Genomic DNA, 24855 nt, shown 5'->3' on the forward strand with positions numbered 1-24855 from the left:
CGCGCGCGAAGCTCGTATTCAAAGCCCACATTTAACGTATTTCGTCTACAGTGATCAACGTGTCATCTTGCACCGAGAAATAATCGGCTGGGTTTAACGCTAATCACGGAACATGTTTAACGCCGTTACGAAGACGATGGTGTCGGACGAGTTAAAAATCATATGGGGCACGCTACGAGAACAGCTTTTCGAAGGGAAAAACAATTCGAGGTATCGACCAACGAGAGTACTCGAGCACGAGTGCACGCGCGTGCGAGGGTGCGTTTTTCGACGAGCGCGGCGCGGCCAACGGTGTCGAGGGCGCTTCACTGATTTTTCAATTATACACCATCGCATCGAGTGGAGTATCATTTTTGAAACATCAACGACACTTCGCACATCGGGAAGCAACAACTGTTTCGGCGCGCTCGAGTGCCCCGTCGCGACCTCTCGGAATTACGCGCTTTTAATTGAAGGTAACGCCTAACGGCTCGTTTCGAATCCGTAAATTATCCGCGTAATGCACGCATGCAGTGGGACGGGTGTCGATAGCAGGGCGAATTACACGGCGAGTTACAAGCGTTTTCGGCCGGCAAGCTTTCGCTACAGTAACTTTGAATTATTAATATGATTAAACGCGCGTGTATAAAAGTGCCGTTTGTTAATTTAAATGCCGTTACCTATCGGTTATTAGCGGGTTTATAACTCTCGCGTTGGTCCGAACTCGCGAATCAGCTTTAATCACGAATGTAGGTACTCGTTACGAAAGTTTTAATCGATGAGAGCCTATTTTGCAAAGTTGTAAATTCCTAACGTAATTTATCGCTTAATTTCTATAATTTCTAATTGGTTTAATTAGAGCCAGATTATGCGGCAAAGCGCGAATTGATCTCAATAATTTCACCGAAAGACGGGAATCGAGAGGAAAAATAGACCACGGAGGGCCGAGGGGAGTGAGACAAAAGAGCCGATAGGCAAGGAGAGGAGAGAAGGCGGTGACAGAGATCGAAATTTTCAAAAGGCATTTTCTCGCACCGTGAATTTCCGCGGGACATAGAAACGTACTTAAACCGTCTTCCAAGAGGGGGCAATAAAACCGCGATTGGACCTCGTCGGGGCCGTCGTCCTCGCCGCCTTCGCGAGATATCTTACAGATAAAGATAAGGGGGATGCGACGTTCCGAGGTGTCGCCGACCGTCTCGTTCCCTTCGACGACGATCCCCCCCCCCCCCGATGGTAGTCTCACGACGCCACTCTCGGGAGTGAAATGCCCTGTTACTTAAATATTTAACCAAAGCCGACGAAGTTTCTCCCCGCCCTGCGAGAATATGCCACCCCAACTTATAACTCCGTCCTTATTTCTTCTCCCTGAGGTTATTAAGAGAAACCAAGGAGGGATGCCTTGCGGTTGCTCTTTTCGTCTGTTCGCTAATATTGTTCTTTATGGTTGTGTTTTGGATTTTTCATACATATCGGAGAAATATTTTTGACCACAAAACTTAAAACTAAATAATTTTCTAAGGGTTTTCACTAGAAATATAACATAACTAAATAAGAATTATATGTAAGTTATAAGAAAATTTATATTTTTCCTTGCTATATCCTGTGCAATAAATATTTCATGTATACTTATATATATATAAAATAAAAATTCACTCTCCTTCCCAGTATGTATCGCATCGTTAAAACATTAAACTATATTTCGACACGGAGCAATTCTCTACGTGAATTCTACGCGATCAGTTTGATCAATTTCCATGTAAATGCAGCCCTGAAAGTCCATATTAGATTATACTAAGCGTTAAAACGTATCGATGACAGTGTCGAAACAAAGTTACGTTTCTTTCTTTCTTTCTAAACGAATTACGGGAGCTCGTTCGCTCGCGCGGGCGAGCGAGGGCGAGCGAGCGGAATCGTACGTCGCGCGATGAAACCCGGTCCGAGAAAGCGCGCGGTACCGCTTTATGGGATTTGCATGGTATTGATTTATCGTTTAACGAAAGCGCGCGCGATGCTTTCGCGGGCGAGCGGAAGAATGGAGTGGCCGTGGATGGCACAAACGACAATAAAATATCCATTTTAACAAACATCAGACCACCGAAAAATAGCCAAAATTCAGCGGAGCGGCCGACGACCATCCCTCAACGCGGTATATACCCGGCGGACCGATGATCAATGGCTCGCGCAGACTTCGCCGCCTCTGTGAAAAGTTACAGTCGTTCCCTATTTTACCGTGCCGCTCGTTCGTACGTGTGTGCGCGCGCGCCCGTGCGTATACGTGCGTGCATGGGGCGACACAAAAGAAAGCGATTCTGTGAGCGAGGCACGCTGCATTGTGTGTACGACGATACGCGCGCGACCACGTACGCTCTCTCACGTGCGTGGGCGGTTGATTTTTCAAAGCACATAATAACGGAAAGTCAACTCCACGATGCCTCGACCCACGGTAATGGAGCCATTCGTTGAAAACGGGGTGAAACATTATTATCGGTCAAACGCACGCCGAAATATGTAAATCGCGCGTGTCGCGGGGTCGCAATCCCGGCCGGCCGTCGCAATGCATCGCGGAATATAGAGGAGAGTACAGGCGGAATATAATTCGAGACAACAGTTTTCCACCGCGCCGACCTACCGATATAAAGGCCGATTCACGATTTGACGACACAGTCGATCACAAAACGATTCTGCACCATACAAGCGAATCGAATCTATTGTTACAAGGAAGCTATATATAGTAACATCCAAAATTTTCCCCTCTGTAGTCCTGCAGGGTGTAATTTTACTTTCTTTTTAGATAATTACGTTCGAGTAGTAAGAACAGTGTGTGTGTAAAAGAAAGAGAAATGCCGTTTTACGTTTTCAATTTACATACAAAACAATATGCATATTCGATCAAAGAAGATAAATGCAGTCTTGGGAATTTTATAGAAAATTGAAAGTCCCGTAACATTAGGTAGAAACGTTATCTATCTACATAATAGATACGACCGTGTGGCCCGAGATTCCTTTTACGAGGAGTCGATAAAACCGATTCTTATCGCAGATCGTAGTAATGAACACACGTCCGATGTAAACGAGAGTGGTAATGTGATGCGAGAGACGATAAAGAGATAATGACGATGATCACGGCAGGGTAACCCACACTTTGTTCCACGGCGCGGCGCGATGATAATAATAATTGCAATTAGGCTTGGCCCCACGAGGAAAGTGACTTAATGCTATGCAAGAGTCGCGCCGAGGCGAAAAAGCGATTGTGACTATCGTGAAATGGAGAGGAACAGTCAGGCTCGATGATAATGCCTATCAACGATGCCAATCTAACGCAAACAGCGAGAAAAAATTTCGCGTTGATTCGATTCTCGTAATTGCTCCTCATGGGAAATAATAATGCACGATAAATCCTCGCGAACATGTCGGCGCGCGATACTCTCAACGCTTTTTGCATAGCGCGATGGCGCGATATGGAAAGCTCGCCTGCAAGCGGTAGGATTTTTGGTATCGACTCTTTTTCGACGATTTTTGTACCATTTTTTAGAGCCGTCGAACACGCGCGCTCGAGGGTGAAAACTGCGGCGAAAAATTGTTATTCGCGCGGACGATTATTATCGTAGCGCGCTTTTGTGAGGGGAGGGGGCGGACGAGCGATAGTTGAGAACCCGCTCTCTCGCGCGGCCCCTAGGGCGCAAAAATGATGTTTGCACCGATACGAGAATTACGAACGATTTCCCGGGACGAGTGACCGCGCCTCGTTATTGGGCACTTCGGCCTGGACCCGACCCGTTGGCTCGTGTCCGCTTTATTTTCACGATACTCCGTTTTAATTCTTCACGTCCGGTGCGAATAACAATTATGTAATATAATTTCGTTGTCCGCCAGCGCAGTACACGCACGCCTACGAGCAAATATGTGGAAATTTTCGTTCCACTAGAACGAAATAAATTTTTAAGCCACGCGCTCGGTAAAATCACGCAGCGGAAAGCCGTCATGAAAATTGATTACGTGACTTTAAGCCGTTCCCCTGCTCGAATTTATCGCGATGCGTTTCCTGCGTTCTGATGCCGCATTTTTGCTGATCCCGAACCCTTGCTCTCGGACGATAATAGTAAAAGTCGCGGAGAAGCGAAACGGAGAGAGCGCGAGGCGTGACAAGAGTACGAATTTGGTATCATCGTTTGCTGACTTCTTCCTGTCGCGCGTCAATCAAGCAACGAAAAGTGCGATAAGCGAGCAGACAACATGGCGCTCCTCGGTGACCCGTGATTATCAGTCGCTTTCATTAAAATAAACGGCAGGCAGCTTTTATCTCGCTGCACCCCGGGGTTATCTCGTCTCTCTCTTTCTCCCTCTATCTTTCTCGCTCTGCCATCGCCGTCCTCATCCCAATCTCCTACAGCGATTCTAAATCCACCGACGAAAGATATAGACGAGGGCAAAGTAGGTAGCGAAGTGGAGAGAGAAGCACGCCGCCGAAAAAAATATTGGAGCGCGTTTCTTGGAAGCGACGATACCGCCCGAGTTGCCGCGCCGCTAATTACTGCCTCATGTTGTTCGCGCCTATCCTATACCGTAAAAGCATTCGATAACACAGTTTCCCCCCCGAGCTCTGGGACTTTTTTTCCCGATAAGCCGATGCATTAAAGCCGGCCGATATCCGCGCGTACAAGGCGCGTTCCGATTTAAGTAGTTCAACCACTTGATTGAAACTGCCCTCCCGAAAGAATATTCTAAATACGATAAGACGCTTCTGGATTCCGCTATAATGAATAAAAGGACCGTAACGGTATCATTTAACGCCCGCCGGAGTAACTCGCTAACTCCGATCTCCGCTTGTTCGATGATTAATTCTCGCGACTATCGGGTGACTTTTTATTTCCGATCTGACGCAAAGTTACCCTCGTTGGCGCGATCTAATCCCGTCTTACGTAAACAAATGGCTCAGATCAATAAATATCACCGGATTCTTTTTCGACGCATTCAGAAATCTCCGTGTCTCGCATGCAGCCGTGACCGTCCTTCTTTCGTTCGACGCATAATCCTCCTTAAGACATTCTCCCTATCCCCCTCGTCGAGATTAATCCGAAGGAGATCCGGAGGTTTTCGTTCGATATATAAACGGCGGCTGCCTGACCAACTCGCTCGTATAATTGGTTGTCAGTCAAGTAGTCAGTGCCAACCCCCTCGGGGCGGCCGCGAACGATTCTCCTTGGCATCGTCGTCCATTCGTACTTATTCGAATCCCCTAAGGACACCGGGTATATAGACACCAAGCTGAAATCCTGATGGGATTCCACGTACGACCGGAGAAAGGATTCTCTTATCGATTCCGACCTCGAAACGTGTCGGACGGGAAACGACGTTTTAAGCAACGGACCGGCCCGGTTAAGATAAGAAAAACGTTTCCATTTGTACTCGGTTGTCTTACAAAAGAGAGCAGGATATACGAATGGTGAATGCTGTAACTGATCGAGGTTCATCGCATACATTATTAAATTGTCAAGCGATGATATATAAGCGGATGATTGTTCAAGTTATTTTTCCCACTTTAAGTAAAAGTATTCTAAAATAAAGATCAGGAATGGCTATAGAAGTAAAAGTATTATGTCAATGTAATTTAGAACTAATAAAAGTACTATAAATCAAAATTGTCGTTAACACTGTTTCATCTAATGGCACATACGTTAAGGGACACATAAAAGCGATACTGAAAGCTTCCGAAAGATCGATTTCGATAGATCGGGAAATTTTTTCCCGCGACAAGGGAAAAGCTAAAATACGAAAGAAACGCACGAAAAAAGATGCAAGCCAAGGAGAGAAATTACTACAATCATCTCGAGCTAATGGCTTTTGGCACGAAGTAGACTCGGTAAAGTACCCTTGACCCGTCTAACGTGCGATAAATAATTCATCGGCCGATTCCGCCCGAAGTGCTCACGGACCGGCGGTGTTCTAGCAGTAGGTACCAGTAGCCGCGGATAAAATAATTGGACGCTAATTAAGAAGGCCCGATTAAATGGCGGCCTGCTGAATAATCCCGGCATCCGGTTGCGCGGATCGGTCACCGTAACTCGGGTGAAAGGATGGCACAATGCGCGGAATGCGCGAATTAATTTCCAACAACAACGCCGGCGCACCTTGAGTGACAGTTTGTCGTCACTTATTTACGTAATATATCCTGCAGCCAATTGGGAATCGAATAAACCCCGTCGTTAACGTCCTTTCGTGTCGTAATAGACAACGGTACGTATTTATATTTTATGCGGATGCTATGACAACCGGAAATTCGAAGCGAACCGATCGTTGACGAAGCATGAAAAATAAATGGATAAAATATGAAAAATGAGAAATGAACAAGACCGATGTGTTTTGGAATCAAAATATCAATATGAATTCTATATTATTCTCTTCCCCAGTACGACTTCTAATGTTCAGCTGTAGATATCTCGACTAATAAAGCATAAAATTAAAATATACATATCTTGTACGCCTCATATATCCTCCTCTCCTCCATGCGCGATACAGATATCATCGAACAGTCGATTATGGGGCCGTCGAATGGATACCACGTGATCACCGAAGGCAAGTTCATTTCCTGGTGCATTAAGGCTAACAGTTAACGCGATTGAGCATTATACGGTGCGTACGTCGAGTCCGGCGGCGTCGCGTAATGCGAGTAATTAATAATTGCTGGTACGCATCAAAGCTTGTCATTAATCTCCCTGGCTATGGTCGACGATGCGCGAAACGTTTTGATCGTTTGATAGCAAACCGAGCGATTTCACGGTGCAAATCGCATGGAGATGCGAATTGCGCCGATTACGCCGAAAACGACCTGTGCATAAAGCAATAATGCACTCCTAATCGAAATCTCGTTGTAGAATTGTGTCCTGTCAAAATTTCGATGTTCTATATTCGGAATATCGAACTACCTTTGCGAGATAAACAATTTTTTAATTTCAATAATCCTATAGGAACGAAAGCTGTCGATGAACATATAAAGAGAAATTGATTGCGATAATTAGTTATAAAAGCTTTGACATTAAAATTAAAAAAGTGTCATGAAATACACATACGTGCCAAACGCAACGTGATTCAGTTCATTGAATATTACTTTTTCTCATTAATCAATATCGTGGGTCGAACAACAACGTGCTAGCTACTCGGCTTTCTCCTAATGACATTTTCAACGCCTCTAACAAATCCTTCGAGCATACATTGTTCAATTTGCCGCATTCGATACGGAACGTGAGGCAACGAGCTAAATACCGAGGCGAACAACGAACAGTGCGTATCGCGATGTGATTCCGCAATTCTCCCGTTCTCACAGTTTGCATTTCGTTAAACAGCGTAGACGCAGGAAAATGTCATTTCCCCGCGGTGCCGGGCCCCTTTCTCTCCCGTGTTTTCCATCCGTCGGCCATTAATCGTGGCCTGCGCGCGGTGGTGGCCTAAACTGGATATATCTCGCAATGCACGTGCGCGACATTTCCACGGACGTTTCCGCGGCAAATCACCGGCGATCCTGCGCGGGCGGTTCAAAGAAGCCGACGTTTTCCCTAAACGGCAAACTCCCATTATATTATCAAGAAATGCAAGAACACACTTGCTCCTTTTATCTGGCATTCTATATCTCTCTTGTTCCTTATCATTTTCAACATAATTACTTCCTATTTAATTACTCTTTAATCTGAATCTACCATAATGCAATTAATGACTTAAAATTCTAAATAAAATATATATTCTGTTGTCTATAATCTATGTCACACAAAATAAGGGCGTCTTTCTATTATTTGGTCATTTATTGAATATTTTTTGTCTTGTATAAGAGAGTACAAAGTAGATATACGCTATTCTACTACTCAGTTCCGATCTTATTACTATATTTTTGCCGATGAAATACATTTCCTCAATTCCGTATAGCAAATCGCCCAATTTACCGACGCGATTCAGCGTTATATCGATCAAAGTCACCATCCGATGCAGCAATTTGGAATCGTCGACGAACGTGACGCAACGTCGTCGACGAGAACGATCGCGCGCTAATAAATCGCGGCTCGTTACTACCCGCGACGTAGCGTCGTACGATAGAACTCGCAAACCCGATAGTATCGCCGGTTTCTATTTCACTTTTATAGTCCCGTCGACAAGGGGGGAGGGCAGGCGGTGCGCCATTGTCACGGCGAGCGGTACAATTCGCCACGGACGGAGAGTTAGACGGCGTCGATCTCCTTTAATGGCTCGCTCCCGTATGCACCGATTTCTCAAACTTCGCAGAGCGCGATCCGTACGCGCGCGCACCCACCGCGCGCGCGGATTTCCTCGAGTGGGCTCGCTTTCGCAAGTTGGCCACGTGGACGGCCGTCCACGGCGAAGCACGAAAATGACTTTTCGTACAGCTGCGGATTCCGATCGCGTGCACGCCCGAAAGGGAAAGAGAGAGAGGAGAGAAAACGCCGCGAGCGATCGGCACAAAAGTGCTCAACAACAGCGGCAGGAGCAGCAGCAGCAGCAGCAGGAGCAACAGCAGCCGTTGCTGCGACCCATTGCAGCGCGCCGGTGCATAGACGCGTGCGCGAATATTACGCGCTCTCCCCGAGCGCGATGGATCGGCCGTCTAATGCCAGCAATTTGCGGCTATTGCTGTTATTTAACGGTAACACTTTGCACCGCGCGATGCCGAGAATTGAGGCAGGGAACGGCGCCGAGAGAAAGACCAGAATCGACGGTTCTGCTACATAGATAGAGTAGAAATGTCGTTATTAGAAAAATCGGCAATCTGCCGATCTGCTAGTAGTTTAATAAATAATCTACATGCGATAAATAATCTTCGGTGCCCATCATAATTGTATTTTTTTTTATAATTAGACAAGACACATCGAAATGAATGTTTGAGTTATCGAACTTTCGTTATACTTCGTTAAATATTTCATAATTTCATGTTAATGACTGTTGCAATAATAATTATGGTTTTAATATAGAATTTCAGCATCCTCTCTCTCTCTCTCTGAATTATGAGTGCTTCCCATAAAACACTAACGAAATAAATCAGTTTAATAAATATTACTCTCTGAAAATATGTTTTAATTTTCGACACCTGCAGCCCTTCTGCATTTCGCAAACGAAATTATCGCATCGCACTCGTGACAAAGAGCAACGCTTTTGCTTACTCCCGTTACACGTCAACGTCCCGCGATACGCATTTATAAAAATCTCACCGTACATCGATGGTCCTTCTTATTTCTTTACACACGAACAAATATTTCGCGAGGGCGGATTTATTTTTTCCGATGGACAATGCCTCCTTGGCAGGTTATATCCCTGCAGGATAGGACGCAGGTAATTGAGGACGCCGAAGGTTGAGCACCCCCCGGTCAAGGGGAGGCCTCCGATTGGTCGACGGTGCCACGCACCTGGCGGACAGCTGCTACGGAGACGACGTATGCGCATGCGTAAGCGCCGTTAGCACGCATATATGCGTGAATGCACGCGCACATGCGCATCGTCATCGTTTCACGTTGCCATCGCGTGCACACAAGCGCGCGCGCGCGCATGTGCGTGTGCATGCAAGAACGCGTACACAAATACTATGCTCTTCTGTCAATATTAATATAAATATGAACAACAATAACAAATACGCGCGTAAATAACGTGCTCGAAATTGCAATCGATAACAGCGGAATCGAAAATACATTTAAATGCAGAACGTCGATATTAAATTCGAAAATTCATAGCAGCACAAGTAGAACGAAAATTTACGTTATAGAGCCGGGATGTTTGATAACGCGATAGTGACAAATTGAAATGACTATAATATTATTCTTATCCTTCGGTTAACGTTACTCTAACCGATCTGCCCTAAGATTATAATAAACTCAAGATACATTTAATTGTGTTTACAAAATAACCGGAAATCCTCGGAAGATCCCGCTGTTGGGAAAACCGTGAAAATCCACTTCTCGCCTGGATGGCACATCTGGGCAAATCCGAATGATTTTTCCGAAACAGGTAGAGAATGATGGCAATGCCGCACCACGTTGGAATCGGAAACAATAGTCACGGGGGGTGAGCTAGCCACGGGGAGTCAGGGATTTCGTTCATTCGTTCACAAATTTGTGCGACGGCACACTGTGTCCCAGCAGGTCCTTCCACCTAGGATTATGGGTTTTAAAAAAAAACACGTACAACCGGTTTTCGACCGGCTGGTAATCTGGTTGTTTTACCCGCAATAATAATGAGCTTACCCCTCGGAAACAATGATACTGTTTAAGGCTCTTCTGATTAATTCGAACCAATCCTCGGGACTTTTTACAGAAAAAGGGAATAAAGCGTAATAAGAAATACAATACTGTAGAAAGATTTCGCAAGCTTTGAGAATTGGAAAGTATACTTAAACTTGACTTTCGATACCGTATAGACGTGTGGGATTAATTTTAATATTTATCCATGGCTACGGAGCCATAAAATTTAATAATAAAAAATATTTTATTAAGCAATAGTAAAAAGTTTCGTAATTAAAGATGAGCGGTGAGACGTTCTACTGATTGCACAATTTGATCGTCAATAGTCGAAGACAAGCCCGGATTGGGCACACCTGTGTCAAGAGAGCCACGCAGCAAACCTGACGTGTTCGGATGTTTTTCCTATCACGATCACATTATGCTTATCTTAACAATGCAATGCAAAGATAGTACGAAAAAAGTGGCGAAAAAGTCATGCTCTTAAACATCGTAAGTCGTGAGATATTTATCACAAATTTCTTAGATACTCCTTCATTCGTCGCAAAATTTGTCTTATCACGTTTGCTACTACTTCGAATTGTAATGAAAGCTATCGGTTATTCTATTTCGAATTGATTTTCATAAACCGATTCCATATTCGCCGGTAATGCATATCGGTTACCAGTTTTAACCTTCACCGTGTTCGGTACACGCTTTCAGCATCGGTAAACGATTTATCATCCGAATCATGCTCGCAAAAAGAAACGTACGCGGCGTCGCGACGCCAAGTCATTCCGGTCTAGACCGTGTATATCATCGAGATCCGAGAGGGAGCAGTTTTTCCTGCGGCGGGAGGACCACATTTTTTTCCATGATTTTTTTTCAACTGTAATTCCCTTCGTTGAAGAGGCACTCTCACTCAAACGCCCTCTCGTCCGAGGGAATGGACGAGTAAGGGTATATTAAGGACTGTTGAGAATCTAAAAAAAGGGACGTGGAAAAGAAAATAAGAAACGGAGCGCGTGGTGGAAAAAAAGAGAGAGAGAAGACGAACGAATATGCTGACGTGACGTTCAGGAAATGACCCCCCCCCCCCCAGTCACGGGCGCAGAGCGCGACCATAATTCTGACCAACGAAACCATAATTCCATGGGACTGTGCAGAAAGAGGCAAGAGGACTCCCTCCTCACACTCATCCTGTTGCCACTGGCCCGGAACTCGGAACGGGGACCGTGTCTCGTAATTTCGGATCGAATTTCAAGGGGCCGGTCACGCGGCTCGAATTAAAATCCGTGTCTCCGGGAAAGTAAGAATGCGTGAAGAGGAGAGGAGGCTGCGTGTCGATTGGTCAAAGTTCAAGGAACGTTGAACTCTCGACATGAGGCCTCGCAGTACCTCAATTCGAACGCTCTTGAAATTTTTCATTGTATCAAAGCAATATCGGTGTGCGAAAGTTCCATAAAAAATCGATCTTTATCAATAAAATGAATAATAAAATACATTTATAATTTCTTTTATCTTATCATATTATCATTTAATTTACTGCAATCATTTTATGAAGTATACAGCAAACTTCTTTGGTAGCAACGTCGGAAAGAATCGCTCGAAGGTGAAAAATCGCTATCTCAAAGGTGCGTCGACTATAGTCCGCGATGCAAACGGTATTTATAGCAAAAGTCAATAATTTTATAGTAGAGTCGCCATGGACAACTCGCGTACGAGAAGTGACCGGCAGCAGTTTTATCTCGCCACTCGGTATAGCGCGGGATCGACCTCGCGAAATCGAGCCGGGCCGAGTCTTTGTCGCGGAATCGCTCTATCTATCGACAACAATTATCGTTTGGGCGATGCAGAACGATGCAATTTCGCGAAATTAGTCCGCGAGAGCGAGCAATTGTCTATAAGGTAATCCCGGAACGATCGATCGAACTTGCCTGCGAGCGACGTACACGTGGCTGTCTATTCCGATGCATCACCGGGTATATAGCGTATCCACGTCGTCGCAGAGAAATCATTTCTATCGCGGATATCGTTTCGTTTCGGCAAGTTAACTGTGCGAGGAAATTTATCTTATCGCGTATTCCAGTGAGCGGACTTAATTCTTTGGTCACTCGTAAGGCCAGGTGTCGCGGATCGGCACGAGACTCTTGATTCGGGATCGCCAGTTATCGCATTTCTTTGCTCGAAAACAAAGATCTACATCGGAGATGAAGATAAACAGTGAGTTTCAGGAAACTCGATGTTTAAGAGCATTTTGTTATCTGGAAATTTCCCGAAACGATAAAGCCAGGTGCCGTTCCTGACGATCTATATCAAGACACTGGCGCCGTTAACTATAAATTTTTAAGGGGGACTTTGAAAACTAAAAAAAATATTAATAAATACATAAGTAAAAAAATAAAAGAACTATACAGTTTAAAAAGTTTAACTTGTTAAGATTTTCAGGTTACACACATATAGACATTATTTTAATTTACTAAAAAATTATCATATATTTGCGTGTATATATATATATATATATATATATATATATATATATATATATATATTAGGGATGACGCGTACCCCTCGTCCTCCCCGCTAACGATACTCGCGATCAAGATTGTGTAATATCTCGTAGATCTTGCGATGCGATATCCATATTTGTGTTTGACAAAAATATTTTATTATTTTGACGGAATCGATTACGGGTTCGCTGAAATTATACGCGCCAACGATGAGATTCGCATCGTCGATTCCGGCGAACTAATCGTCATAGGATTGAGAATCAGTTTGCTCAACGGCTGTTTAATGGCCGTTGCAAAATCGCCGTGGATACGAACATACGAGCGAGGCAACGGTGCTAAACGCGTCCCTCGAGGTAAAACTTGGTTCGTGACTTCCTCGTCAGTCGTGTGCACAGTCGCGAAAAGTTTCGGACTCGTTGAATACACGACGTTGCTACGGCGCGGGCGCGGCGACGCCGACAACAACAACGGCAAGAGCCGCGCGCTCGTAGAGACGTAAACTCGCTCGCGCTCGAAGATCACCGGGAAGTAATCTGGGGGCCAGGCACGGAGGTAGGCACGATCTACCGCGTGATCTCCGCAGAAATCGAAACTGGCTCGTAGGCGCTTCTATTCCGGGCCCCGATGCACCCCGATGCAATATAACTCGTACCAACACCCGCCGTTTTATCTTATCCGAAGATAATTGGATTTGCGAATGCAAAACGGCGAATTACGAATTACGCTAAGGAACTGAAATGTTTGTCGAAAAGTTCGATTACGGCAAATATTTTCGCGTAAGAAAGTTGATTATCTTTTAACGTCAAAACTGCAAGCTCCTAAAAATTAAGTTTGCTAAACCCAACCCTTATATCAACGTTAATCTAAACACTATACCTAATTAACACCATACAGAAAAGCGAGAGATACATCGCTGCGAGGGGTAGCACCATAATTATGACATAATCGTAAACAATAATAACGAGGAATTTGACAGAGGTATTACGAAGATTGCGGGTGTAGAAGATGGAGACAGGCACGGAAACAGGCACGATCTATCGCGAGATCAGCACGAAAATCGGAACTGGCTCGAGCCAACCTAATCTAAGCTCTATCTCATACAGAGGGAGAGAGAGATAGAGATAGAGAAAGAGAGAGAGAGAGAGAGCGCGCGGGAGAGCTTTACCCTCCCTGGGACGCCTAACCTGGCTAACATGTTCGCGTTATGGAGCTCCGGCACACACTGGACACGCACGCACACTCACGCATGCACACACCTGTGTGCCTGTATGCATGCGAACGCTCCTACGGTCCTACCCAGCGGCCGTCCGCCTGCATGTGCATGTCCGCCGGGCGCGTTTTGCGCGATTATGCGAGAGCTACCCGCTATGCAGATCGATCCCTCGGGTCGAAGGTGAAGCCCGTTTCGGTGGCAAGAATGCCCGCGTGTGGACGCAACCAGCGCGCGGGTGCGTGTACGTGTGTGTATGTGTGCACACGCGGATGTTGTGTGTGCGCATATGAATCGGCACATTGTGTATTCTACCGCGTGTACATACGGAATGTGCGCTTCGCGAGAGAGAGACGGAGAAACTTTAGTTTAGAGTAACGATTGAAACGTTTATTAATGCCGGAGACGCTTTCGCATAATTCCGCCCGACTTAGATATTCGGTGGGGGATTTTGTCGGTAGTCTTCTCGGAAAACGTGCGATGGAAATTAATCGGACGTTGCAGCGTTAATTTCGCGCAATACGCTCGCGCGTCACGCCATGTAGAACTCGCGGGTATCGTAATCCGTTATTCTCGATCGATGCGGTCTATCACGCTGTGATTGATAGGGGTGTTATTTCCTTATCGCGAATAGCTAGAGACAGAATTCAAGGAAAAATTTAAAAGGCTTCGAACGGAGAGAATCTGGTGCAATCGTATAAAAGAAAGGGAGGAAAATTGAGATAGAGAACGAGGCGAGATAGATCTAGCACAGATCGAACGAGTCGGGGGAATAAAATAGTTTCTGGAACAATGCGAGCCCGACCTAGACACGCAAAGGGCGAAGAACCTTCGCTCCGTGACTTTCAGCCGAAACCACTCGTCATCCTTTAAGAGTCTGGCGGTCGCTGATTAAGGCTTCTGTTCTCGTGAGGAAGAGGGCCGACAGAGGAAAGAGGGAGAGAGAAAGAGAGATTAGACTACGTCCATGAAAGTTTACGGTGCTTGGGCACCCGTAAACGCCATATGGCCCGAAAGTCGCCATGTTTCCATCGTTTTCTTTCGCCCCGGAGCGGACTCAGGTCCCTACGCGTCTTTATTTTTCTTTTTTTCACGGTAGCTCCCCCTCGTCTCGCTACTCGCTAGCTCGACTCGAGTTCTCGATTCGATGTAATTCTCTTCGAGTCTCAGAAAACCCCGAAATTACACTTTGACTCGCTCTTAATCTAACTTCATTAGCACGAGAATAATTTAATTAACAACTTAGGGACTAAATATAAATAATTGTGTTAAATATACTTGGATATTTGTGTCAAAACATTAAACTATAAATGCTATTTATAATCAGATATGATAGAATCAAGATGAAAATTAAAAGAGCGTGAAATTAAAAATTTCACGATAGAGATCGTTAAAATTATAATTAGGGGATATATGTATATATGAGAAAAAAGAACGTCAACAGAGAAATATAAATGTAAATCTCTCACCGGCGCGGCGAGCGCTCTCGGCTACTAATCGGCACACGATGGGAGAGAGGAACTGTTAACTCACCTGAAACAGAAAGAGAACGGGACCGTTATTAGAAGACATATCTTACGGACGGGGAGCGTGTAATTACGGCACGATGATTCGTGTATGTTTCCACTGTTCGCGCGTCCGCTGGCCGGCCGCGGGCCGACAGTGCGTGAAAATCTCTGAGCACGACAGACTATCGAACTATCCCGTCACGTCGTCACGGGCGACGCCCACTCGCACGATATTAAGATGAGAGACCCACATCGGCGGGTTGGCGGTCCACGCAGCCACCGGCCATCGGCGGAAACGCTAATCGCGACGCCTAATTCCGTTGCGTTGGCCGTTCGGCTACGCCGTTAAACGGCCCCGTATTCCCTGTCCTACGACTATGTTAATAAATTCTCCACGCTGTGTTATTGGCGCACGCGGATCGTGCAAGCCGTCGCGCGATGTGTATCAATACTGACGCCGTACACAATTAGCATGACTATAAATTCCGTGCCGTTGCGAATGATAATTAAAATGCGCGCACGACTGTACGCCGTGTCTAATTTCAATTACACAAGATCGCGGAGGTCTATTTCATTAATATAAAATTCATGATTATCACCTCCGCGCTAACATAATGTATGTAATAAAGTAATAGAAAAATAATCGGAATTGATATCTAATTTTTAATTTTTATGCTATTACGCATGATTATACTAAGTATATTAAAGAAAACTCGATCAAGCACGATCTCAGGAGTTCAGTCGAGTATTTTACCCGAAGCTCGATATCCCCTTGTTCTCGCAACGCTTTACTGCCCCCGAAAATCTCGATTATTCGATCGCAGTCTAGCGCGGCATCGCGTCGCGTCGCAAGTCCCGTCATCATCAACGTCATCATCATCAGCGTGAACAGAGGATCGGGGGGGGGGGGGGGCAAATACGCGCGGGAGGGAAGTTCGCGTTTGGCGGATATGTCGGGGGGTTATGTTTCGAAACACATCCAGCTGGCGCCTCTCGGCGCTATAGCGGGCGTTATAAGCCCGCTACCAAATCAAGCGTGTGTGACACACTAATAATCGGACATATATATGGTGTGCATATAGTACTCACAGGTACAGACACACGCACAGGGACACATAAGCGCACGCTCATGCGGCTCGTATGTGCCGTATTGCTATATTGCGCCCGGTAGATATACGGAGGAAATGTGCGTCCGTATGTGTACGTACACGCGGATGCATGTGTACGTATTCGCGTGTATATGCCCGCGCGTTTCGAGAACGCATACCCGCGCCTGTTCAGAGGGAGGATGATTGTTGGAAGATAATCGAGATATCCGGCGCCGCGTAGTTACTTCCTAATGGTGGCGTTTTCAGTCATCGCTTTAGCGTACTGTCGCCCTACTTCGCCGATATACATATTATAATAAATGCCCGACGAGTACAAAAGAAACTAGGAGAAGTAAAGTTTCGGCATCAAGTATTCATCCGATGACCGGCGTAGCTCGTGCGCTAAAAATTGACACAAGATACCAATGGTGAAGAACTGAAGGTACTTCTTCATCATTTCGATATAAATATAAAAAGATAATTTTTTTATAGAATAAATCTAAACCGATATTAATTTACAGACGTATCGTTATATGGTTCTGTTGCTCAAATATATCAAATACATCAGTATAATATATACTTATACCGTGTTAATGTCATGTATGATGCATTGGGACAATAGATAAATTTTGAAAAAAAAAAGGGATTATATCTACTTAATAAATAGCAACTTCTCTATAAATTTTACTAAAAATATAATACCGGGTCTCGGAAAGATCATCAGTTTCATCGAAATTAATCGGGAATTGAAAGCGGGCGCGCAGACAGGGTATTTGAATACTTTATAAACGCTCGGAGTGCAACGCGGAATAGAGTCGCAGCCGTAACTGCCCGGGTATTAATTTACGATTATATGCGTTCCGCATTTATAGCGGGAGCCGACCGAAAATATACATCAAACGGGAGCGCGAACCGGAGTCGGCGATCGTCGGCCGCGCGTAGATCTCGACGATCTTTGTTTTCTCATTTTTCGACCGCTCGACCTCGCCGGCGCTAATTGTCATAATCGCGCAGAGCGCGCGGCTTCATTAGGATCGCGCGCACACACGCGCAAATATGCACACACGGACACGCGCGCGCTTCGTATGTGCGCGCATACGCATACACGTATGCTGACTTAGGCAGGTACACAGAATATGCGCAACGCATATAACGGTAGATACGAGGCGAACGCATGCTCTCGCGCGCGCGCACAGAGAAACAACGCACGTGCGAGCGTGTGTGCGTGCGCGTGTGTATGTGCGGAGTACGCGTGTCCCGGAGGCGACGTATCCGCGCAAACAGAGCCCGGGGATAATGGTTACCAGCAATGGTTATATCGGCGGACGTGTGTTAGGGTCCTAGGATACCGCTATTAGTACGGCTCTAGGCCGCGTCTAATTATACCTCGCGCGCGCCGCGCGCGAATATGTTTGTAACCGCCGTATCTATCGTATCTGTTTAGACGCGCGTATACGTATATGTATATATTGTGCTTCAAATTGTGGAGAACTATGCGCGCGCGTGCGCGCGCGCCAGAGAGAGAGAGAGAGAAACAGACGGAGAGAAGAGCAGGATGCGCGTTCGGCGTGTGCATACGAGCAGGTACACGCGCGCGCGCGCAACTTGTAGCTACAAGCACGATCATATGGGTTACGCATACGTGTCGGGGTACTAATGCTAATCCCAACCATAGATTACGAGACGGGCGGCAACGATCGACCGGAACTGCCGCCGTCATGGAATTTCCGCGACTCCTAGTTTCTAGCTTTCCGCGGTCCTCCGGCGAGCGAGAGTACAGTCAGCGCATCTCATCGCAGCGCATCTCTTTTATCTCATCTAGATAACATCCACCGCAGAGAACTATATATCTCGTAAACAGATATAATTGCAGTGCAAAAAATATATCAATTTATGATGTTACAAAATTCGCAAGTTACATTATAATTTTTTTATCGAATCTTACGCACGCTGAATTATCGTAACTTTTTTCTAAATTATCTCGTGTCATAAATACAGAGGGTCGAGGGATCATCAATAACAATTTTGTAAGAAAATAATGCCTAATGGCAGGCTGAAGAAAATTTCATTAAGATAATATAAGTAAGAATTACTTGATTAATGTTCATTAATATAAGCTAACGTGTATTTCGCGGACACAAATTTACCTACTTTAATCGACTCGTGTCGATTCGGTAAAAGCACGGTAATGAACTCGCTGCGATAATAAAGTGGCACTTGTCGACCAATTCGACGATAGGGGAAAGAAAAAACAATCAACTTCGAGACCGAAGCCAGGTCGCCGTCCCATTTATATCAATTCTATTCATTGCCGCTTTTAACCTAGCACTCGCGTGATCAGTGGCTCTCATCGGCCATCGCCAACATTTTTCAGCAGCGCAACAAAGCAAGCAGCGAGGAAATCGAATGAAAACCTAAGAGCCATCTGCGTAATTTTTAAGTGAATTACGTTCGACGTAAGAGTCCATATTATCGATTACTTCGGTCTATCTCACAAGAATGTTCCGGAAAATGGCATTTCAGATATAGCACATTTACACGCGACCAATATACACGCGCAACATCGACACGGCCACCATATTTTACTCGGAGTAAATTTGGTCGCACCGGTAACGCGCACCGTGGGAAGGCAGGTGAAACGGAGCGACGTAACGGACCTATCGGTTTCATTGATTTTTTTTTTCCTCTTTCTCTTTCTCGAGGCAATTACACCGACCTCCAAAACGAGCGCGCGCGCGCGAATGTTATTTCTCTGACGATCGCCGCGCGTGGACCGCTCGTAAAACGCTGAACGTCACGACGATTCAGCGACGACGACGACGGCGGTGGCTTTCACGAACTCGCCGATCGGCGATCCGGCCTGCACGCGCGCGCGATTCTCTCAAATTTTCATCTTAATTGAAGCGGGCGTGCCGCTGGACCACCGCGATCGACGACCACTTTCGCTTTTGCGTTTCCTCCCCTTCGCCCCGAACTGCAGCTTCGTTTCGAAAAATCCGGATATGCATACGTTATCCCGCATATTAATCGTTCACTTTGGAAATGAAACGAATTTTTATACGAAAAGATACGAGAGGCGACGGATACGTAAGGATCATACGACTTCCAAATTGTCATGGCTGTGGAAGTACGAAGAAATTGTGTTCATTAATCCATGATAGGATTATGCAAAAATAGGAGCAGTTATGACAAGTCATTTATTATGCGGCGAGGTAGATGTGTGTTATTTTTCTTAGCTCTATCTTCCTCTGTATCCGGCTGAAACGAGCTTATAGAGAAACGCGCCATCGCGGCGAAGCACGTAATATGAATCTTCATTAATAACGTAGAAATGGCAGATCTCAGCGCGACGTCGTAAAACGATCGGATAAATGCAAACGTCTGTTGCATGTATCCACTTATTAACCGAGGGATATACGCATAAATTTCTTCGAGAATGGTCAGTTCCTTTCGAGAAGAGAAAAAAAATTAAAGGTCAGCATAAAATCGCGTACGTGTGGCGAAAATCAAATTGAATTGAACTTAATCATTGCAGCTTAATCTATCAAAATGATACACATGCGACAGCACGAGCGACTTAATTTCCGCCCGGAGTTACCCCGGGTCCGCGCATTGTAATACCCCAAAATGGACGCGGCGAGCTAATTAAGTCGGACGTAAAGAAAGATAACGTTTCATAATGAAGGTGGATTTTTTGCCTATTTTTCGAGCGCCGTCGTCTCCCCCCCCCCTCCCTCTCGCCGTCCCGACGCCGCGTCGGGGAAGATTTTACGCCCGACAAGCTCTCGGGGAAAAAAAAAAAGGTCGTCCGAGTGTACCAGAGAGAGCAGCGGGTTTAAAACGTTGCAAGTGCCGTACCGGATATGAGGGACGCGGAGAGGGACGGAGAGAAGGAGGGAGGAAGGCGCGCGCGGACCGGAAATGGCCGCCCTTAACCCGGCGCGATCAAAAACTGGTTTCGCCAGACACACGAAAGCGCCGCCGAGAGATGAGGGAAGCGAAGAAAAAAAAGTGAGAAACAGAGAAAGAGAGAGCAGCGAGCGAGCGAGCGAGAGAGAGAGAGAACACTTCCACCACCGCCCTCCTTCCTACCGCTCTCTCGTCGGTAAATAACGGATAATTTCGCTCTCGAATAAATCGAGGGAGGCAAAAGTTTCGGCGTTAAAAAACGTTTAAGCCGTTGCAATATTTTAAGGGAGCCGCGGAGAAACTTTAATGCAGTTAATCCAGAGTGACTTCCGCGAAATACAGCCCTGGGAATTCTCGTAGCAACGCACCGTTGTACTTTTCTCTCGCACGAACGACGAAGAGCGGTTTTCCACGGTCAAAACAATCGCGGGAAATAAGTTGCAAATATTAAGATTGTCAGACGTGATGCTCTACTAAAAAAGCTCTATAAGGGAAAAGGATCGACGAAGATCTATTTCAAGATCTAATTCAAGTAACTATTTACGCAGTAAAAGTTACTTAAAACGCAAGTAAAAGTGACAGTCTTATTTGCATTTTATCTGTTTAGTTCACATTCATTAATTTTATATAATTGACATAATTTCCTTTTTAACTACTTTAATAACTAGCGACATTTAAAACGATGTGTTTAAAACTTAAAATTTTCAACACAGTCCCGTAGTTACGATTCCATCGATTTGTCATTACGGGTCGTTTTATTTTCTTAGAAGCGGCAATTAAGCGAATTGAAATTGACGACGAAGATACTGAAATAATGGACCGACAGCTGTCGATCTAACACAACATAAATGCGTGACCTACTCGATCTCATTTGTCTCGTAACGTTTTGCGTCATTAAATACGTCTTTCGCTTCGGTATAACGCGAGAGGCATAATTACAATGCTTTTGTACCGTTAGCGTTAATAAGTCGTCCGATCGAGCTGGTCCCAAAGCCCGAGACGATGTAAAAGAGGTCACCCAGTCAGGAATAAGTAATTACAGAACGCGCCATTAGACCTAATGCCGATATTCTAAAAATGGAGTACTAAATTAGATTCCTTTGTGCTTCAGTAACGTTACAAGCTCCCGGCTTAATTGGCGCATTATCGCCCATCATAATTCAATTTAGGAAACGGCGAACTTGGTACGTATTATATCGCAGTATAAAATGAGATTAACAATTAAGTCAAGTTTCCATTAATTATTATCAACGCGATTCATTTACGTGGTAATCGATATTCTTAGGTCAGTTAAAAAACAAAATTTTTCTAAATCACAAAAAAACACCAAATATATTAAATTATATATTCTATAGAATAATCCTACTTAAGGGAAGAAAATCCGACGGATAGGCAGATTAAATTTGCAGTCGCAGGTCGAAAAGGAGAACCGCTGCGAACAGTCCATAAGCCAGAGAGGATCTAGCGGCTGTGTAGACTGTACTGAAATAATGTACAGTGCCGTACAAAACGGCAAGTCGGCGAGAGAGGGGACGCAAAGAGGGACGAGGGGGAGGGGAAGCGCGCTCTCCAACTCTCTCCCTCGCATCGCCCTCCGCCGCCCGTCTCCCTCGCCCGCCTCGACGGGGTAACAATGGTGTGCAAAGGAGATTAACAAACAGAATAAGCTAACGCATAATCGCATTATTTCTAGCTAAGCCGCATTTAAATTAGATAGAAATTCCATTTAACGAAACAATGCGGGGATGATGAGTCACTTCGCCGTATACGCGCTGACTCGCAATGTCGGAATAGACATCATCCCTTCCGCCCCTCTTACCCCCCAGCCCTCTTACTGCAGTCCCAGCATTCCCGGCGCGATATTCCTCTCCTCTCCCCCCTCCCTCCGGCTCTCGTGAATTTCTGATTTCGCGAAATTCTTACAGGCCGGTCGTGTTATCGCGCCACCGTGCTCCGCGAGTCGCGTCGGAATGCCAAGCGCGTATATATATTTTGGCAACGGTATATTCTGTCCAGCTCGAGGAGTCTCCTCCTCTTTCATCTCCGACTAACATTTTCGCAAAACCGACCCGGACGAGTTGAGTTCATTATTTTTTAACGACAAGAGGAGCCACCGGCGACGATACAATACGCCTAAAATACGGAGACCGGGCGTTAAGGCGAGCAGATTACATTGTGAAACTAGAGCGAGCAATACTAGTCGATAGCGCGGGAAGAAAGGATATGCTATCTCGACAGGATGTAGGATTTATCCTATCTCGAGAGAGCGCGGAATGATATCGCCCGTTCTAGTTTCGAGGAAGCGCGATATTCCGTGCCGGCGCGGCATCTTCCGACCTATCGGTTTTGGAAAAGTATTCCCGAAACAATATGCATGCAGCTAAACCCTGCGTCGTCGACTGCCCTCTGACATTCAAGGACCTCATATATTAGGTCGCAATCTAGACGGCCCAAGCCGTCGTTTATTCAAATCAGCTCGAAAGTTAGCGCGTACCATCGCAATTTATTGTTAGAGCGGTTCGCGCGAGTTCGATGCGTCCGATATTTCGCGAAAGGTCGCCGTCAATTTCACAGGGGAGAAGAGATTCGTCGCGCCGCGCGGAGTCACAGGGATTTCTAGAGCACCCTGTACAATAGAGGAGGGCTCGCAAAAAGAGCGAGCCGAACGACGACGAGCCCGCCCACGTGAGAGCGGCCATATCGTGACGTAATTCTGACGTCATTGTGCCGATAGCGTGCTCCGCACGCTCCGTCGGGTGCACGGGGAAAATCGTAAAACGTGTACGGTCCCCCTCCAATCCCGTCCCTCTGCCCGCCATTCCACCCCTATTCGCGATTGACGCGCAATCCGCTTTGGGGAAAACGTCTTTCTCGCGCCGAGACGTCGCGCCGTCGCCGGGATCTCGAGGGGGATTTAGATTTTCCACGGAAAGTTTCGCTCGCCTCTTTCGTCGGAAAGATTCCTCGCGATATACGATTTTTCGTGCTTCCTCTCTTTCCCCCTCCCCCGTTATACGCGAACATCGGATGTGATATCGTTCAGATTGAATTACATCGGACGCGAACACGAATTGTATTTTGTACGAGTCCGAAACGGCGGTTTCGAATTGCCATGGACCGCACGAGAGCGAAATAACAATATCGAAATAAAGAGAGAACGATATTGCTGCGGTGTCTATTGAGAAGAAAATCGTCGGTTATGCGAACGAATCAAACACCGGTTGGATTTTCAAGATTAATTGGATCGCAGTCGATCAAATTAATCTGGAAATCGTGCGCCTTCTTGTTACATATTTCGAAATGCAAGAGAATCAGCGCAATTCGCTAAAATTGCAACAAGTATAATTTTCACGAAAATAAATAGACGTGCGTTAAATGTAATAAATTGTTTATGCGGTATCTTAATAATTTAAGTCCCTCCCGCAGACAGATCACTATAATATCGAAGATGAATTCGGGAAGTCTCCTTCCTGCCTCGCCCCCAAGAGTAATCGGATCGTTGAATGAGGGCATGGCACCCCTCGATCTTTTACCTGAGGACCGCCGCCCACGATCGACTGGTAGGCCGATTGAAAGACGCTGCCCAACTGCGTGAGGCCCTCGTCCTCCATCTGGAACATTATGTCCGCCCCCGGCGAGCCGTTGTTGTTGAGATTATTGTTGTTGCCCATCAGCTTCTCCGTGCTGCCGATGTCGGAGCGGAGTATCGTGTTGGACTGCATAACTCACGGGCGGGGAACGCGGGCGCACGTGCCTTGCGATGGCTCGCTCGGAGCCGATCCGCGAGCGCGACGAGTGTTCGAGCGCGCGCGCGGCGCGATAGATCGCGCGGCGTCACCGACACGCACCGGCGTGTCAGACCCTAGCGACGTCGGCGTCTCGCGGCGAACGACCCCGCGCCGTTGTCATCGTCGCTAAAAATCTCGGGAGCACGGGAGGACGGACGGTGGGACGAAGGAGGGTAGGGGCTCGAGAGGAGGACGCGCTGTCACGTGACGAGGATCCGCTTCGCGGAGGCCGCGGCTCGGGAACAGTCGGGGGGAGTGCGGGGTCGCGTCCCCGTCAGGGCGAACATACCACGCACTTGTCACGATTGTCGAGAACGGGCACAGAGAGACCGAGGGAAAGAAAAAGAGAGGAACGAAAGGAGAACGCGACGCCCGTTCGGAACTTTCGGAAGTCTGCCGGCTACCTTTACCGTCGGCTGTCGATATCGCTGACCGATCTTCGTCCCCTAGGCGAAATCACCCGCGGAGTCATGAGCGCGCCGTATCGTCGTAGTATCACCGTTGCGTCGTGCACGAGCATCAGGACGCACACGCGCGCGATCGCTGCCGTCGCTCCACCAGCTGCATGGCGTCGGGGGTCGGTTTTCGAGGTTAGAACGCGGACGTACACACGAGAGAGAGAGAGAGAGAGAGAGAGAGAGAGAGAGAGAGA

At 46.3% G+C, this 24855-nt stretch overlaps 1 protein-coding gene across 3 annotated transcripts in view; it reads right to left on the reverse strand.

Annotated features, from left to right (window-relative positions):
- The window catches only part of LOC112462435 (transcription factor 12), a 70768-nt gene extending 46573 nt beyond the window's left edge, over positions 1-24195 (reverse strand). Inside the window, exon 1 of one of the 3 annotated variants that reach the window (XM_025028213.1) lies at positions 23949-24195. In XM_025028213.1, the coding sequence (XP_024883981.1) occupies positions 23949-24137 (189 nt within the window). In that variant the 5' untranslated portion in view covers positions 24138-24195. The remainder of the gene's footprint in view (positions 1-23948) is intronic. The other 2 variants (XM_025028212.1, XM_025028211.1) reach the window with 2 other exon arrangements.
- Between the last annotated feature and the right edge of the window lie 660 nt (positions 24196-24855).

Source organism: Temnothorax curvispinosus, unplaced genomic scaffold (genome assembly GCF_003070985.1).
Source record: "Temnothorax curvispinosus isolate PA1 unplaced genomic scaffold, ASM307098v1 QBEX01012432.1, whole genome shotgun sequence".
Classification (NCBI taxonomy): domain Eukaryota; kingdom Metazoa; phylum Arthropoda; class Insecta; order Hymenoptera; family Formicidae; genus Temnothorax; species Temnothorax curvispinosus.